General features: G+C 39.5%; 2 protein-coding genes across 5 annotated transcripts in view; one reads left to right on the top strand and one right to left on the bottom strand.

Annotated features, from left to right (window-relative positions):
- Positions 1-18,602, top strand: part of Pabpc4 (poly(A) binding protein cytoplasmic 4) — a 193,672-nt gene that overhangs the window by 88,087 nt on the left and 86,983 nt on the right. The gene's annotated exons all lie outside the window — the stretch shown is intronic.
- The window catches only part of Macf1 (microtubule actin crosslinking factor 1), a 221,715-nt gene that overhangs the window by 22,585 nt on the left and 180,528 nt on the right, over positions 1-18,602 (bottom strand). For all 4 annotated transcript variants that reach the window (XM_076860679.2, XM_076860680.2, XM_076860681.2 and 1 more), the window contains 20 exons: positions 18,153-18,379; positions 16,915-17,037; positions 16,717-16,818; positions 16,230-16,331; positions 15,963-16,136; positions 15,716-15,871; positions 15,395-15,592; positions 14,767-14,895; positions 13,647-13,820; positions 10,922-11,077; positions 10,614-10,820; positions 10,358-10,477; positions 9,492-9,661; positions 8,154-8,313; positions 7,152-7,346; positions 6,451-6,579; positions 4,935-5,078; positions 4,287-4,475; positions 1,549-1,669; positions 843-1,006 (listed from right to left, as the gene is read on the bottom strand). In XM_076860679.2, coding sequence (XP_076716794.1) covers positions 843-1,006; positions 1,549-1,669; positions 4,287-4,475; positions 4,935-5,078; positions 6,451-6,579; positions 7,152-7,346; positions 8,154-8,313; positions 9,492-9,661; positions 10,358-10,477; positions 10,614-10,820; positions 10,922-11,077; positions 13,647-13,820; positions 14,767-14,895; positions 15,395-15,592; positions 15,716-15,871; positions 15,963-16,136; positions 16,230-16,331; positions 16,717-16,818; positions 16,915-17,037; positions 18,153-18,379 — 3,140 coding nt within the window. The remainder of the gene's footprint in view (positions 1-842; positions 1,007-1,548; positions 1,670-4,286; positions 4,476-4,934; positions 5,079-6,450; positions 6,580-7,151; positions 7,347-8,153; positions 8,314-9,491; positions 9,662-10,357; positions 10,478-10,613; positions 10,821-10,921; positions 11,078-13,646; positions 13,821-14,766; positions 14,896-15,394; positions 15,593-15,715; positions 15,872-15,962; positions 16,137-16,229; positions 16,332-16,716; positions 16,819-16,914; positions 17,038-18,152; positions 18,380-18,602) is intronic.

Consider the following 18,602-nt stretch of genomic DNA (forward strand, 5'->3'; position numbering starts at 1 on the left):
TCTTTCAAACTCCAAAGTTGGAAAGAATGGGAGAAAAAAGCGCCAAGAACCAAATATGCTTACAACTCAACTGACCTATGGGAAATAACAACAAAAAACACAGAACACTCACTTCTGGGAATAGCTGCTTTGATATGCACAAATAAAAAAATATAAAAGATATTAGAGGTTTGTTTTAAAACTAGGAAGTGCAATACTTATCTATTTTTATATTGGTAATGATAATTCAAAATTAATTTGCTTTTCCATGATCTAGTGAAAACCAACAGAGTAACAAGAAATCTAAAAAATTATTCTTATTTCATAATTGGATAGTATATATATCTCTACATAAAAGGGCTCAATAATGGTCATTTCTTTAAGCTACACATCTGGAGATAATTTGTCAATGTTATGTTCCTGGTTCTGAACCACAGCAAGGTGCCAAGAAGAATCACGCTGGATTGGCTAATTAACTGCTTTCCACAACTGGATGCTACAATCTACTTTGCCGTGTGAGTGGTTTTCTCATGAACAAGTCTTCTCATTCAGAGCATGAAAAAAGAGTACTGGGGCTCAGTGTAAGTCTAATTCTACTTCTTTTTTTAATTTTTATTTTTTATGGCACTGGGGATTGAACCCAAGGACACTTAACCACTGAGCGACATCCCCCAACCCTTTTTGAGATGGGGTCTTGATAAGTTGTTGAGGGCCTTACTAAGCTGATGAGATTATGGACGTGCGCCACCATGCCTGGCTTGTCTGATTCTGCTTTTGAAGAAATAGGTAAAGGCACACAGGTCATATAGAAGGCCTCAGAAGGACCGTTTTAATAACAGAATCACATAAGGGACAGTTATTACCTCCTCTAGTCTATCCAAGGCATCATTCAGCTTCCGCTGGCGCTCCAGGGCTAGCAACCACACCTGCTGCCAGCGGGCAGAGAGCTGGTTGATTCGTGGATTTTTTGCTTCAGATTGTGAGAGGATTGGCATGGGAGGAGGTGTAGGCTGACTTAAGGATTTCCCTAAAAGGAATAATAACCACAAGATTAGAAGAGCTGGTTTTGTCAGTTCAAAAACAGAAACAGCTATAGATGTAAGATCTCTACAATGCTATCCCGTCTGTAATGGAGAAAAGAAATATGGGACTTGGCAACATGAAGGCTTACTAACTCCAAAACTACTGATTCTCCTAAGCGAATAGGTACTTAACTGTTTTCCATATATTTCCAAACAATTCTTTCTCACCATAGTGGACCAAGGACATATCAACTCAATGAAAAAAGCAATGGATTCTATATGAGTTGATTTATGTTACAATTAAATTAGTACAAGCCAAATGAGAACAGCAGCACCAGGACTAAAACAATGGAAAGGCCTCTGCTAAAGAACAGGTTCTATCATCTTGTATACTACTAATTAAGAAAAACAAGTTTAAAAAAACAGATTTGCTTAAAACCCAATATAGTTTTGAAAATCAAAAAGCAATTCTTTTGATAGATGCTTAAAAATGCTCATCTTCAATTAACAGAAAGGAAGCATCCCAAATAATGGGCTGGAAACATACTGCTACCACTGCGGGATTTCTCGATGAAAGGACCATGGCTAGGCTCTATATTCTTTCTTTTGTATGTCTTGGTAACCCGGTCCACATCAGGCTGTTTGCGTGTCATTTCCTCCATAAATGTCTGTTAAATACAAAAAATACGAAAAAGGGTTGAGTGTTTTCTTGGTCTAAAATGGCAACAGGCATCTTCTTACTAACAAATTCTTACTAACAAAGGCCAAAGCCCATGGCAGACTGCCCAAGTGACAGAATGCTGCAGTCTGGCTGGACGCGAATAACCAAGCCGCCACAAAGCCTTGTAGGTTCAAACAGCAACTACTTTATTTCAACTCTTACCGGCACTGTATGCGCACTTTTTTGACAAGGACACACCACACACCAACTGGAAATCCCTCCTCCGGCACTTCCCCAACCAATGGGAACTCTCCGGGAATCCCGGGAGAACTCCAAAGTAGCGGGCTCCCAAGGCAGCAAGGGACGACCCATTGCCCAACAGTAAAGGTCAAATATACAATACAATCGATCCAGCTTCACAGCAATTATGTATAGCTTAACTCAAATCATCATCTCTGGCATCACCTTTCAAACATTCCCTCTGGCAAATGCCAGAATGACCGGCCCTGGCTCTCAACAACAGAAGACTTTGCAAATTCTCATTCTCATTAAAAAATTTGAGAGAGCAAGGTACTTTATCAGAGGCTAAAGACCTCAAAGAGGAAGACATAGTCTCTGATTTTGAGTAGCTCACACCTAAGTAATGAAAGCCAAGAATTCAGAGCATTAAATGCCATAAAGGTGTTCAGGAAGACAAGAATGAGTAACTCACAAACTGAGGTGGCAAGGAAATCGCCTAGAGTTTGGGGCCTGAGCAGAGTTATTGAGGAATGAAGAATCAGTCAAAGAATGGGGTGAAACAGTTCAGTAGAGGGAGCCAGACAGGGTTAGGCCCTTCCATTCACTGGCTGAGCAGAGGAGCAATCAGAGGATTGGCAAGAGGTGGGGCTGGAGAGGCAAGAAGGATAAAGATAAAAAATGGCCTTATGGGGGCTGGGGTTGTAGCTCAGTGGTAGAGCACTTGCTTTGGATGCGTGAGGCACTGGGTTCGATCCTCAGCACAACATAAAAATAAAGATATTAAAAAAAAAAAAAAAAAGGCCTTATGTCAGACTAAGGGATAGAATTTTATTCCAGGAGCAATAGAAGACATCTGAAAGATTTTGATCCAGGTGACATAATCAAATCAATGTAGAAGGAAGAGTAATGGGGATAGGGAGTGACTAGTAGTAGGGAGACAGGTTAGGAAATCATTGTAGTAATTGAGGCAAAACATGGTGAGGGCCTTAGTTATAATGGGAAAGACAGCCAAGAAATATTCTGGAAGCAGAACAGACAAGACCTAGTAAAAGGCTAGACGTAGGGAGCAGAGGAATGGAAAGAATTCCAGATCCATCACTGGCTTCTGTGCTATGGGACTGGGTGAATGAACAAAGAGGAAGCAGGTTTGGGAGGGGTGGGGTTAAGTAAGGAAGACAAAAACTTAAGGAACACCAAGATTAATAAGTAGGAATAGGAACCAGTTCAGATGACTTGAGAACGAATGGTCAGAAAGAGCCAAATATGCCACACATCAAATAAGACAAGGATTGAAAAGCATCCACTTGACTTAGCCAGTAGGACGTGCTGGAACTGTGTCAGTGGTCTAATGGGGTGGAAGTCAGACCACAGGGGTCAGTGGAGTGAATGGAAACCAAGGAAAGAGGTAGGGAAGAAGCTTGGTTGGAGAACAAAACAGGTAATAATGGTGGAAGCACAATGGGGTCATGTCTAGAGGCTGTGGAGTAAGAGTAAACAGAAAGGCAGAGCTTAAAGACCCAGGGGAGTGAGACTGGCCTTATCTAGGAGGATGACCTTAAAGTCAGCAGGGGAAGTGAGGAAGGTTAACTTCATAGGAAGTATAGGGAGTTCCTACTTGCTAGGGTAGTTATTCACATTAACTAAAAAGATCATGTTGACTAAGAAAAAGTTCAACTAAGCAAGAACCATGCTTGCATTCAGTCTAAATTACCACAGTTATAAGCCTTATTTGCCTAAGGATATATTAGGAACAAAGCTCAACTGAGCTTTCCTTCTTTTGGTTTCTTACGTGTTAGCCTCTCTTCTCTGGGTTCTGGTAAAAGCTCTTTCCAAACCCAGGTATAATAGGGATAGGCCAGTGAGTCCTTGGCTGCAATGAAGGCCAGACCTCTAAGCTGGCCCCCAAGGATCCCACTGCTGGTATATATGCCCTGTGTAATTCCCTTCCCGTGAGTGTGGGCAATGCCTATGATAATGATGGAACAGTCATCATTTTATTTCATTACGTAAGTCACTTCAAGGGAAAGTTTCTCCTGTTGGCTTTGAAAACACACTGAAGGCAGCCTCTAGGAGCTGAAAGCCAGCAAGAAGATGGAGACCTCAGTTCTACAACTGCAAGGAAGTGAATGAGCCTGGAAAAGGATCCCATACTCCAGATGAGAACTGTAGTATTGGCTGACACTTTGATTTCAGATGAGACCCCCCAAAAGATGACTCAGCTAATGCAAGCTTGGAGTCCCAATCCACAGAAACTGTGAGGTAAGACTGTTGTTTTAAGCTGCTAAATTTGCGGTAACATGTGAAGCAGCAATTAAAACATGACTACACAGGGCAAAGGAAATGGGCTCCAAAACTACACAGAAAACGCCAGTAAAGTAAGATACCTGATGCTCAGCAATAAGGGATTTAACTCGGTCGATGTTCTGAGGGACTGGCTCCTGATCTCGCTGTATAAGGGTGGTTTCAGCCCACTGGATCCATGCCAGTAGTTCTTCTAGGAGCTCAGCATTAGCTACCAGTTCTGACAGTGCTGTTTCCAGACGCTGCTGGTGCTGCTTAGCCCATGTCAGGACCTGTGGAGAAAGAAGGCAACCATAGCCTCTTTTTATCAAACACATCCCTTTGTCTCAAAGCATCTTTTCATCTTATCTGCAAAATGACTTTTTAGGGGAGATACCATGCAAGCCAGTCAAGATTCCTCTCTTACCCCAGTGAGAAAGCTTGGCTAAGAGCTGGGATAGGCAGGCAGTTCTCCTGAAAGCAGACCTAGTACATGATATTAAACATAGGACTTCTCAGCAAAGAGGGAGCAACATACACCGTGTCCATCAGAAGGCACTAACAAGTACATCATTACATCAGCACTATCCTTCCAGATTGCTGCACATTGCCAAGAAGTCTTTACTAAAAAGTTAATTTTTGTTGAGATATTCACACTGAGTGAAAGATTACTTACCTGAAGGAAAAAGAAAACAAAGCTCCATGGTATGTTATCACTATTATTCCATTTTCTTGGGTGCACAGTGACTCACCTCCTCAAAGCGAGCTCGGATGATAGTGATCCAATGTTTGATGGTGGTAATGCAATCGGGATGGCAGACAGCCAGGATGACTTCTCCCATGGCTACCGCTGCATTAACATCAACTCGCTTTTCTTCCACTTTCTTCATGAATTCCTAAACAAGATTGAAAAATAAGAACTTAAATGTATCCATGATTAATTAATATTGAGAGGTGAAAGAAATTTCAATTTTTTTCCTGATGTTTTAACAGATCTCTAAAAACCTGTATATAGGTATGTCTAGCTTTTTTTTTTTTTTTAATGGTACGAAGAATTGAACCAAGGGGAGCTCTACCACTGAGCCACATTTCCAGCCCTTTTTATTTTTTGTTTTGAGATAGGGTCTTGCTAAGTTGCTGAGGCTGGCCTTGATTTTGCAATCCTCCTGCCTTAGCCTCCTGAGCTGTTGGGATTACAGGCATTTGCCACCACAATTGGTGTCTCTGTTCCTCCCCCTGCCCCAATCAATTTTATTAATTCAGAATACAAATCTCTTTAAGAATGGCCTGACTGCTGCCTTCCTCTTCACCCTTATGGTACCTATTCAGTCTCTCATTTAGCAGGTTTCACCCACTTGTCCCTGCATCACACACCCAAGTACGTACTAAATCTGTTCCTACCTCATGACCTTCAAGCCTATTATTCTGTTGTCTTGCCTTTTCTTTCTAGTTCTCAAAGATGTTGGAAGGTGAGAGGTATCTCCTTTTACCCTAAGTGTCTTGCTCTGCTAGAGATGATGATAAAGCCTAAGGACACAGTGGTATGGCCTTTTTCCTATTCTGAATTAGTTTCTTTTTAAATCTTACTTTCTTTCATTTCCACATTTATGAACATATTTGTTTTAGAAAAACATAAAGAGCTATAAAACACTATAATTTTTTAAAAAAATTATAGGTGGGCACAATATCTTTACTTTATCTTTATGTGGTGCTAAGGATCAAACCCAGCGCCTCACGCATTTAGGTGAGCGCTCCACCACAGAGCCACAACCCCAGCTCAAAAACACAATATTAAAAAAAAAAAAAAAAATCATAAGAGAATACAATTAGAAAACCAAGATTAAAACCTTGGGGTAGGTAACATGAAAATTAAAAAAGGAAACACTTCCCATCTCATTAGAGCAGACTGAGGCCCCAGACACTGAATTACTCTATAGCTTGGTAAGCAGTTCTGGGGGATCAGACTAGGACCCATAGCTAGCAACATAATAGTTAAGAAAAGGAGAATGCAGGGAAAAAGAGGAACAGTTCACATTTTCTTCATATAATACTATTGTGTTTTATTTGTTTATAACCAACATGAATCACTCTTGTAAAAATGAACAGTTACTTCTCTTTCCTTCCTACTAAACCGATGAGCTGAACTATTCCAGTTTTGTTCTTTCTCACATAATGGATGATATATGCAAGCAAATGCTGTTTTCTAAGTGGTGGGGCAGCCCTCACTGGGTGGACAGCACAGGTCACCGAGCCTGAGGGCTGGATTACCTTATGAGTGTCAATGAGTGATTGCAGGGCCTCTGTGTCATCGGGAAGAGCCCCTCGAAAGCGAAGAGTTTGCTCTGCTTCAGAAAGCCACTCCAACAGCATGTGGACTGTGTCCCGAAACTCCTCTGCCTGAAATAACAAGCACAAAAGATTGGAACGCTTTTTGCAGCCAAGCTCCTGGTCACTGGGCATGCCAAGGGAAAGGTCAGGGACTCAATTCTTTAGGATAACATAGGCACTTTTGTCCCCATCAGCCTCCACAAAGGTTATCTTTCATTTGTAGATCTTGAAAACCAGGCGAATTTGTTATTTCTTTAATACAAATGAGTGTTAAAGTCTTGTAGAATGTTCAGAATACTAATTTTTTTATGTTCATTTTGAGACTGGCTGGAATGATCCTATAAAGGAAACTAAAGAGGATCTGTTCAGAGCTGGGCACAGTGGTACCCACCTGTGATCCCAGTGGCTTGGGAGGCTTAGGCAGGAAGATCACAAGTTTAAAGCCAGCCTCAGCAAAGCAAGGTGCTAATAAGCAACTCAGTGAGATCTTGTCTCTAAATAAAATACAAAATAGGGCTGGGGATGTGGGGCTCAGTGGTTGAGTGCTTTGAGTTCAATACCCGGTACCAAAAAAAAAAAAAAAAAAAAAAAAAAATCTCTTTAGATTCTGTCTTGTGGTTGGCCCAACAAATGTCTCTTACCTGTTTTAAAGCCTGCTCAAGTCGGCTTTGCTTGGAAACAGACAGTTTACAGACAGTGTCCCAGCGAGTGCTAAGTTCTTGGAGCTGTCCTTTTACCCAAGTGGTGTCGTCTCGACTATTCTCAATCAGTTCTCTGCCTGACCGCTTCAAGACCTGAACAGTTCCTGTTCGTTTTCCCAGTTCCTTCTGGAAAACCTAGAAAAGATGATAGGACAATTAGTTTGAGAAACATTTTGAGTCTAAGGAGCAAAACACTGAGAAAGTAGTTATTCATCTGGTGGGTTCTAATCTTTTTTTGTGCACAGAAGAGGAAAAATGTGTAGAAAAGAATACCAGAAGACATGGTTCTATAAAAGTCAGTTCAGGAATGTATAAGCTGTGTGACTTTGGATATGGTAGTTAACTTGAGTCCCAGTTTTATCTTCTATATAATGGAAATATATATTAACTTTCCAGAATTATGGGAGATAAAAAGGAATACAACTACAGTGCATAGAATAAATTTTATGTAAATTCAAGGTAGAGTTCAATGCTTTGTAGTTAAAAAGGAGGACAGTATGCAGTTCAAAATGACAGGTTATAATAAATAGTGGTGTGCATATTAGACTTGTTAGGTTTTGAATGGTTTTAAACCATTCAAAAACGGTTTTTAAAAAAACTCTCCCATTGCCATATTAGGTTATCAGTGAAAAGAATATTTTAAGGGTTTCCTTGTGAATTTAAATTCATTTTGTGACTCAACTGAGAGACAAACAGAAAGAGGGAGAATTTCAAAGTGAAGTTTACATACTGCCAACTCTGAATCAAACCAATTTTGGTAAATTCTTTATGAATGATGCAGAATCCAGCCAAAGTTTGTTTAGACACAGAAAAGGAGGAGATGCCTCTTAGCAAAGATACAGGCCTGTTAGGCTTTTTCTCCCTTAAAGGGTTAACACAGGGCAAAGGTACCCATAGACCCTATGATTTTGCCTTCTCTGAGGCCCAAATCTTGTCCCTCACCTTATGGGCATCCATAAGATTCATAACAAGGTCGAGGTCCCCATGTACAGGCTGGTCCTCAGCCAGCTGTGGCTCTACCTTGTATAACCAGTCAACCAAGGCCTGCAAAGCATCCATGAACTGGCCTGAAAACAGCAGGGCTTCCTCCAACTTGTGTTGCCTGAAAAAAGCACACAAATTCCACTGTTTTTATGATCCTTTTAATGGATGACTTATAATTCTGACTTCCTGAAAAGGAAAATTGCTTGAACTCTATATAGTGAATTCCATGTGAGAATAGTTTTATAATAAAAAGTGACTAAGAGAAGTGCCCACACACTTTTAATCAAACTACTCTTTAGAGTGCAAGGGATAGGTGTGGATACACTTTGTAAATCTTGTAGTCCAATGATACAAGGATACATCTTAATAATCCAAGGTCTGTTGTTAATTACTTTCTAGTACTCCAAGCAGAGAATGAGCATTTGGGTAATGGTCTAGAGTCAGGAGTTCAACTCCTAGCCCTATACTAGTTGTGTGACCCTGGGCTGTTGCTTTACTTCTTTGCACCCATCATTTCATCAAAAAAGTACAAATAGTTCAGACATCTTATAATATTTAACACAGCATAATGGGTAGGAGAGGATAAAAGTACAACTTTGAGAACCAAATTGTAGGTTCAAATCCCAGGTCAGCCCCTTAGCTGAGTGACCTTGGTGGAGTGAAGAAACCTCACTGTGGGGGCTGGGATTGTGGCTCAGCGGTAGAGCGCTCGCCTAGCACGGGCGGGACCCGGGTTCGATCCTCAGCACCATATAAAAATAAAGGCATTGTGTTGTGTCCATCTACACCTAAAAAAATAAATATTAAAAAAAAAAAATATATATATATATATATATATATATAAAAGAAACCTCACTGTGATCATTTCCTCATCTGTAAAATGATAATAATAATAGTATACACCTTGCTGATTTTGATGAGGATTAATGATTAGTAGGCACTGTTGGGCACACATTCAGTAATAACTGATTAGGAAAGATCAGGTATCATGGCTGAATATATGTAGAAGATTTGCACAGTGTTTGACACTGAGAATGCTGAATAAGACAGGTATTGGTATTATAAATTGGTGATTTACAAATATTTGGGTTAATTTTCATGGGCCTCTCCCTTATTAATACAGCAAAATTCAAGTTTAAAACATGAGTATTTTAATACATTGTATTCAAATTCCTTCATAACTCTTTGAATTCAATACTGATGCATTAGGTTTGTCACTATTTTAATCTACTAATAGATTCTTAAGTTACTTCTGACATGATGCACAGACCCTTGAAGGGGATATTTAATGCTCACCGCTCCACAGACTTGCCACAAACAGTATCCCATTTGTCTCTGACTTCTCCCAACAAGTTGTCAAGTTTTTGAGTATCATCTGCAAGCAATGTCTTCTCTTTCAGTGCTCTGCCAGTCCTAATTGTTGTATCATATACAGGCTGTTTGCCACCAAGAGTTTTCTGAAACTCCTGTTTCCAGAAAGCAAAAGTGTGGCAAAAATCAGATCATGGCACAAGGCCCTCAATTCAATCCCCAGAACCCAAACAAACAAAAACAACGGATGATATCTTGATTTGGAATAAAAATGTTTTTTTTTTTTTTGAATTTTCAGATTAGAAGCCAAAAATAGTATGAAAAAAACTAAAGTAAACTAAAATTAACAATAGCTTATCATTAAGAAATTTATCATTTTTTGTTATAGCACATACAGCAGTGCATGGCAATTTCCAAAAGCCTACAGTATTGGCTGGTTGCTTTCATAACCACTTCACTGTTGTTTAAAAGAGCAAATGTCATGGTTAAACAGTGTCTAGATATAAAATGGACCCTGGGCTGGGGCTGTAGCTCAGTAGTAGAGCACTTATCTATCATCAGTAAGGTACTGGATTAGATCCCCAGCACTGGGGTTAAAGGGTCGGGTAGGGGAGGGGAAGGAACCCTGGCTTCATCATCTTGACTTTTTAACATTAACCAATTGCCCCCAACCCCCACAAGACGGGGCCTTGCTAAGTTGCCTTGAACTTGGGATCCTTTTGTCTCAGCCTTTTGGGTCACTGGGATCACAGGCATGTGCCAACATGCCTGGCTATCTTTGGTTTTTAATTAGCTCTGATTTCTATTTTTAGCAAGCTAGCTCAGGACCTAGCAACAATTAACTTCTTTACCTTATGCTTAGAAAGTTGGAGTTTAATTTTGTCTGGATCATTAGATATCTCCAGTTCAGAGTCCAGGTGGCTTTCTGCATCTTCTAGCCAGTCAATCAGTTTTTTCCAAGCTTCATGGAACTAAAATTATAATAAATAAATTCCAATAGGAATGAATATGAAAACTGTACAATTTATTTTTAAGAACAATTCCAGAGATACAACATATGCAGCATAAGGTTGTTCAATAAGTTAATGTCTTTCTTTGATAACTTACTTGTTTTGCTCGCTTCCTAGCATCATCTAGTGATCGCCCTCTTTCAATAGATCGCTGGACGACCTTCTCCCACCGAGACTGGACGCTAACCAACAAATTCTTAATGAGAACAACATCTTGTTTTTGGCTAAGGAACTTTAATTGATTTCCGGTTTGATCCAGCTCAATGATTTGGTCTCGATGAGCATTAACTTCATTAGCAAAAACCTGAGGGAACAATGTTGCTTTTTAAACTTGAAATAAGATAAAGGAGTATTCCTTTCAACTAGTTCCTTCCAAAGAATGGCAATATCATGAATCATAGTTACCTTATGCTCTTCAATCTGGGAAAGGACGGTGTTTAGAATCAGGCTGGGGGGAGAAGCAATGTTTAAACTCTGTTCTGCTAGAGTGAGCCAGTTGATAAACTCTTGTAGGGAATTCTGGAATTCTGTTGCCAGGTTGAGGGCCTCTTCCAGCTTTGACTGAATTTTAAACAAACACACACACACAAAATGCCAAATCAAGAATTACAGTTTGAACAACAAAGGTATGAATTGTATGCCTCTAAATAGGAAGTCTCATTTAATTAACCTAAAAACACACAAAGTCTGTAAAGAAGGGGACATTTTAATATTTGTGTCTGAAACTAAAACGACTGAACAAGCAGTGTACACATGGAAAAGGACGAACAAAATTAGCAAGCCAAGTTCCTTTCCTAGACACACTCCCATTCCTGGGGCATTTAAGAAGAGAAGTAGCTGGGTGCGGTGGTGCACGCCTGTAATCCCAGCAGCTTGGGAGGCTGAGACAGGAGGATGGCGAGTTCAAAGCCAGACTGAGTCACTGAGCAACTCAGTGAGACCCTGTCTCTAAATAAAATACAAAATAGGGCTGGGGATGTGGCTCAGTGGTTGAGTGCCCCTGAGTTCAATCCCTGGTACAAAAAAAAAAAAAAAAAAAAAGTAGTAAAACTGTTTAATAAAGTAAGTGAATAGACCCTTTTGGGATGACAGCTGTAGGACCTGTAACCTGCTTTGGGCAAAAATCTTGGTTTCTTTTAATATACCTTTGTGATATAAAGAATAACTAACTGAAAAGTACATTACTATCAACATGATGTGTGCTATAGTGTTCTCTGTTTAAATGTGCATTTCCAGAAGACACAACACATGAAATGCCCGTGTCTTATATCTTATGCCACAAGCAGAAAAGGTAACAAAAAAATGACAGACATTCTCGGCAAAAGTTTAATAATCCCGGTTGTTGGGTTTGAACCCAAGGCCTCTTGCATGCTAGGCATGACCTCCATCAGAGCCACACCACTAACCCCATGTAACCTAAATTAGAATGGCAAAAGCAGTGGCTCCTTAAGGGCAAGTGCTACTGTCCGTAAGTACACCTTAATTCCAGAGTTCACAAGCTCATCCTGAGGGACCTCTACCTACAACATCTTAGTGATTGCTTCTGACTATGGACCACCTACCAGGTAGGCAAAGGAAAATAAAAATATGCTACTAAAAAATGAATATATTAAAAAAAAAGAATATGTCCAGAATTTTAAAAAAATGAATATTTTAGGGCTGAGAATGTGGCTCAGGGATAGTGTGCTTGCCCAGCATGCACAAAGCTCTGGCTTTAATCCCTAGCAACACACACACACACACACACACACACACACACACACACACACAGTTTCACAAAGAAACCCCAAGATGTGCACTAAAAATGTCTAGCTGCTTTTCAACTTTATGCTTCCAAGTTACTTTTGTAAACTCAAAAAACCAAAAACTTAAAAATTAATGTTATAAAAAATGTACAGGGTTGAGAGTATAGCTCAATGGTAGAATACTTGGCTAACGTGAGAGACCCTGGGTTCCATTACTAGCAACACACACACACATATACACAGAGCAAACAAGTGGAAAATAAAGTATACCTCAAATCTATCATAGAAAAGTTTAGAAATTAATATACTATTATAAGTTTCTAGACAACAGGAATTCTTAACCACTGTTTATAGTAAACATTTAATAAGTGACTTTATTAATTCTGAAATGTAATGTTCTTATAAAATCAGAGATTAGAATCCTTGACACCTGGCTTTGCTTATCAATTGTGATGATGGGAACTATGTAAGTTTTGAGGCAGTTTGCTCCACTATAAGAAAACTTCCTGAGTAGGAGCCAGAATTTGCCTCAGTTTATTTATTCTCAGTTCTGTCGTCTGCAGGAACTACAGATGAGAGTCTGTCCAAAGACTGGAACACAGCCATGCATTCAAGTCTTTTGGCTATACCTCATATCACAATATTACCCACCCCATACTATAAGGATTCTATGAAATTAATGCTTCTCTCAAAAATGCTCGTATCAGTTTTATGTCCTTCTGACCATTAATTTCATAACGATAGGGTCCGTTTATTTACTGTTTCCACTATAAACCTAGCACAGAGCCCAGTACACACTTGTTCAGTAACTATTTGAGTGAACATGACCATTAGGTTTGTATGCGTATTTCACACTGGATTTGACAAGCAAAGAACAGAATGAAGCTCTGTACTCATAAAAAACAATCTTTTTGGACAAATGTCTTGACCCCTGATGACCTTTCTATTATACAGAAAATAACTGAATTTCTGAGGAATAGTGGGAAGAGGTCACTAATTTTTAGTAAATTTTCTTGCATGGAGAATTGTTAGTCACACTTCTTACACACTTGTTCTAATCCCAAAACCTTGTTTCTAAGCAGGGATGCAGATCAGAGATTAATATGGGAGGGATTATTACTAAACAGCCATAGTCATTAATGTCTTAAACTGGTAGATGGAGAAAAGGAATGATTAGTTGTAAAAGCAAGTTTCAGTAGAAACTAGAATTATTGATACAGATAGAAAACAAATAGACAAGATAGCTTGATTATTTAAAGCCAATCCTAAGGGTATCAGTTCTGTAACCTCTGTTATATTAGTCTTTGAAAAATCTTTAGAAACAAGATGGTAATTACATGTAGTCACCAAGCAAACTGCTCAAACATAGGGTTTTGTGGGAATACCTTTCTTTCTTCCATCTTACTGCTGACTACATGCCACTTCTGTTCCAAAAGAGCTACACTCTGTTCCGTCTTTGAGCCAGACCCAGAGTCATCGCGACTCAGAAGCATGAGCCTGCCTTTGTCAAGTAGCTGATTGTAAGTCTCTTCCTTGGCTTTCAGTTGGGAGTAGAGTTCCTATGAGAAAAGGCAGTAAAGATATCAGTACCTGTTCCCTCAAAGACACCCACATACAGATTCACAAACATAACCTGGAAAAGTCAAAGAAGCTCTCATCTAGACTAAAAAGCTTCTCGTAGATTTCATTTAACTGCCGAATTGGTAGGGAATAGAACTCACCATTCTTCATTTATACTAAAATGGAGAACTCTGTCACTACATAAATAGAAGAAAAAAGTTTTGTTTCTTTTTAGGATCAAAGATAACAAAACTATTCCTCAATAACTTATTCCCTTTTCAATAAAGAATTTGCATAGAAATAATGTTGTCTTTTGTTTTAAACCCAATTTCTTGAAATACTATCAGAATTTCTGATTTCCCTAACTCCACTGAGCAGTTTTCTTTAATACAAACAGATCTATGCTATGTATTTGTAACCCCCCCATCCAGTGCTGGGGATCAAACCCAGGGTCTCACACATGCCAAGCAAGTGCTCTACCACTGGGCTATACCCCCAGCCCTCATATTTGTCTTCTTGATGCTCCCACTTTCTAGTCAATATTCTTGTACCAACCAAGCAGTCCAACTCAAAATCTACAAGCTCAATGACATATTTCCAGCTTATTCTTCCCTGATAGTACTGCTGCCCACAGTAGGGTATTAAAATCTGTAAATAAGGGCTGGGGATGTGGCTCAAGCGGTAGCTCGCCTGGCATGCGTGCGGCCCGGGTTCGATCCTCAGCACCACATACAAAGATATTGTGTCTGCCGAAAACTAAAAAATAAATATTAAAATTCTCTCTCTCTCTTAAAAAAAAAATCTGTAAATAAGCAGTTAATGCTCAAGGTTATTCTACATTGTTGGTAAAAATTCACTACTTTGTAGATTCCCAGATATATACACCTCAGAAAGTAGCTATTAAATGTGGGATACTTATTCTCAGTTTAAAGAAGTTGCTATTACCATATGTGTATCAAGCTGTTCCCTAGCAGTTTCAGGAAGTCCTCCAGTGGGTTTAGATGCAGAAAGTTGGCTCTCCATTCTAGTCAATTCCAAGAGGAAATCTTCAATTTCACTGTGGAAACCCTGGGCCTTTTGAAAAAAAGAATAATCAGTGATGTCAGTAGTCAATTCTCAGCTTCACAAGTAAACTTTCTCAATAATCCTATGAGGAATGTTATTATGAGGAAGGAATTAGGAACTGTACACAACCAGAGTTGTTCTGTTGTACTACTGGTATAATCTATTTGTTTATTGTTAGAATCTAGCAGAATCCTTCAAACCTCACTGTAACATAGTATAGATGTCTGATATAATCTGATGAATGGATTCCTTGACCAAGGTACTACTGCCCAGGGAGGGACCTGACTAGATCTAGAGAAAAAACAGAATCTGTGAACAAGCGGGGGCTACATGAAGATCTACTAATTCTGAATAGCAAATAGTTGGAGCTACACACAAACACAAAAAAGAACCACCTAATCAAAGCTACTCTTCTCGGACAAGTTTCAACAAGACAACCAAGTGGTATCTTCTCCAGGATGGTGTCCTCTACACAGCAATTCCTATCTACCTTGGATAATGCACATACCTGCTGTAGTGTTGACTGGAGCTGCTGCTCCCTCTCCTCTGTTTTCTGTAGCACTGATTCCCAGCACTGGTTCATAGTTTCTAAGCGGCTTCTTAAGCTGCTGGCATCATCTCCAGCACTTGATTCAAGGAGCTCATTGCCAGCTTTGTTGACTGTTTCTACTGTAGCTTGATGAGCCAAAACATCATTTTTCAGAACCTAAAAAAAACATAGAATAGCATAATGTAGCTCTATAACTATCATTAAATCATCAAAAAGCTTCTGTGAGCAATATATGACCTCAAGCTAACAGAATTAGAGATGAAAAATGAAAATACTTACATGGTGCTTTGCAAGTTCAACTTCAATGACTTTTGGGTCTCCACTTATTGGTCTCTGAGCATCTAGCAACTCTTCAGTGTGAGTCAGCCAACTCATTAGTTCCTCTAAGGCATGTTGGAACTGGCCGAGGGCCAAGAGAGCACCTTCTAGCTTATGCTGCTCGGAACAAGACAGAAAAGGAACATTTGTTAGGGAATTAAAAAAGAGCACAGAACATTTCATTCATGTATTCTACCACTCGCCTTACCTGTCTGTGGGCAATTTTCTCACCCAGGTTCTCCCAGAGGTGTTTGAGTTCTGTCAGTGGTTCGCGTATAATGTCTCTGTCTGTTTCATCAGTAGCTTTCTTTAACATCAATTCACCCTGGTGATTGAGCTTCTCCATCTCAATTTGCTGCTGGTAAACTTCCACTTTGAACTCCTATCAGAGATGTACTAGGTGTTAATATCAAACCAAGCCTTTAAAAGCTGAAAAGAAGCACCTCTTCTTCCAAAGTCCTCTCCAGATACAAACCTTCATCTCATTTAACTGATCTTTAACAGTGTTGAGGTCAGTGCCAACAGGGGGCATGGTGCAGAGTTTGATCACAGTGTTATCCAGCCAGTCATACATAGCCTAAAATAAAAATACAAATATAGAAAACAAAAGTGAAAAAAAATATACAGGGTTGGGAGAGAACTAGCATTATTCTTGCTAATACTGTGCTTCATGATACCCTGGGTATGGACTTCCAGTAAGCAATAACTTTCACAATAAGGCCAATTTCACTGTGCAGGTGAAAGACTATAAACAGGACAAGCATGCAATGATGATAAAAATGGCTAAAGAAGCAGCAATAGCCTGTGCCAGTGCTTTTTCCAGTAGAAGTGGGAGTCTCTGGCTAGAAACATGAAACCAGCTCTTCAGTGAGAACCCCATGAAGGTGATTCACTCTTGTGCTGAATTCAGAAAATGACCAAGGAACCTGTGTTTCCTAAGTGGTCACTTCCTGGCCTCTTACCTGAAGAGTGTCCTGATATTGCACAGCAGCTTGCATGGCATCCTCAAGTTTTTCTAGCCTCTCTTTCCATGTTTTGTTTAAGTTTTCCCAAGCATTGTTCATCTAGAAGAAAAACATCCAATCAGATTCTTTAAGTAATATCACTCTCCATCTGAATACACTAATGTTTCATCTGAACTCCTCATTTGTTTTCCACACCTCATCAATGCTCTTCTTCACTTCAGGCTTCTCAGTTTCTCCACAGGCAAAAATTAAATCTGCTCCAAGGATTCGAATGAACTCCAGCTCCTCGTGCAGACCATCTGTCTCCTCCTTAATAGTCTACATGTAAAGATATAATAATAGAACATGAGCCAAAGGTGAAAGCAGAACAGAACTTCTCAAACTTTGTACATGCTCCATCAAGAGCACACAACGAACAGAACTGTCAATCTCAAAGGTTTTCAGTCCTCTTAATATTTTGTTTATCCGGATAGTACAGTTTAGACTCCAAAATATATATCAAATATACATTATAGCCAGGCATGGTGGTGCACACCTGTAATCCCAGAGCATGGGAGGCTGAGACAGGAAGATTGCGAGTTCAAAGCCAGCCTCAATGACTTAGCAAGGCCCTAAGCAACTCAGCGAGAATCTTTCTCTAAATACAAAAAAGGGCTGGGGATGTGGCTCAATGTTAAAGCATTTCCCTGGGTTCAATTCCTAGTACCAAAAATAAACACACACACACACACAAACAAATCTACATAACACAATGACACAATGAGCATGCAATGATGGTAAAAATGGCAGTAGAAATTTAGGACAGTATGGGAAAGTTGTAATAAGCTTCAATAATTTTATAAATGGTTCATCCCTTCATGCCTCCAAGGAGATTACAATCTATAGCTAGAAGTCTATTAGAGAGAAGTAAATGAATAAGGTGAAATAATGTAGCATAAATCACAAAGTCAGCACTAACAGACCAGCTTAACAGGAGTGTTAGGCTATATAATTTTGAAGAAAGTCAGTGCTGTGCTGGATCCTAAAGTGTGGTTCATGGACTGACACTGACAGGGGCGAGGAAAGAATTAGTTTTGATATGGAAAAATATCAGGGTAGGCTTGGCTTATGGAAACTGGATAAAATAAGGTGGAATGCATTTTTAGTAAAAACTAGACTCTGCAAAAGGACTAGAAAAAGATAAGTTAATTGTTACCTATGGATGATGGGTCCCAAACTAGGAAATTTTCTATTTAATTTTTTACATGAAAGAAATTGAGTAGTTTTCTTTTCCCTAGTGGAAAAAAAAAAAGCCTTAACACACACACACACACACACACACACACACACACAATTTCAAGGCACTTAACCTGGCTAACAGTTGGCATAACCTACTTGGATAGAGTGCTTTGCTGGAGGACACACACACAAAAGGGGCTTTGTTTTCTTCTTACCTCGGCAGCTTCAACCTGTTGCTTGATGATGGATGGGTCAATGCCTGGGCTTTCCAAGTCATGGACAATGTCCTGAGTGTCTTTGATGGTGGTCAGGAGAGCTGCCATGTCATACCAGAACTTCTCCGCTAATTCAAGGACATCAAGGAATTTAATTTCTCGCTCTTCAGCCCGAGCTTTGATGTCTTCCCAGAAGAATACCATTTGGTCCAGTTTGTCCTGGATTTCTGAGTGGGTAAAGAAGAGATGTGAAAACAGGAGTTCTTGGAGTATTTAAAATCAATCTCATCAGAAATTCTGACATTTTCAGTGAAACTATCTTTAAAAATTCTCTTAAGATGTATAAATGATGGTCAGTTTTCTATTTTAGCTTTATTATTATTTCTACTTTCATATTTACAAAGGGGCTGTGATGGAAACTCTACTTCCAGTGTGCTTGTTCAATTTGTT

Source organism: Callospermophilus lateralis, chromosome 7, assembly GCF_048772815.1.
Source record: "Callospermophilus lateralis isolate mCalLat2 chromosome 7, mCalLat2.hap1, whole genome shotgun sequence".
Taxonomy (NCBI): Eukaryota; Metazoa; Chordata; class Mammalia; order Rodentia; family Sciuridae; genus Callospermophilus; species Callospermophilus lateralis.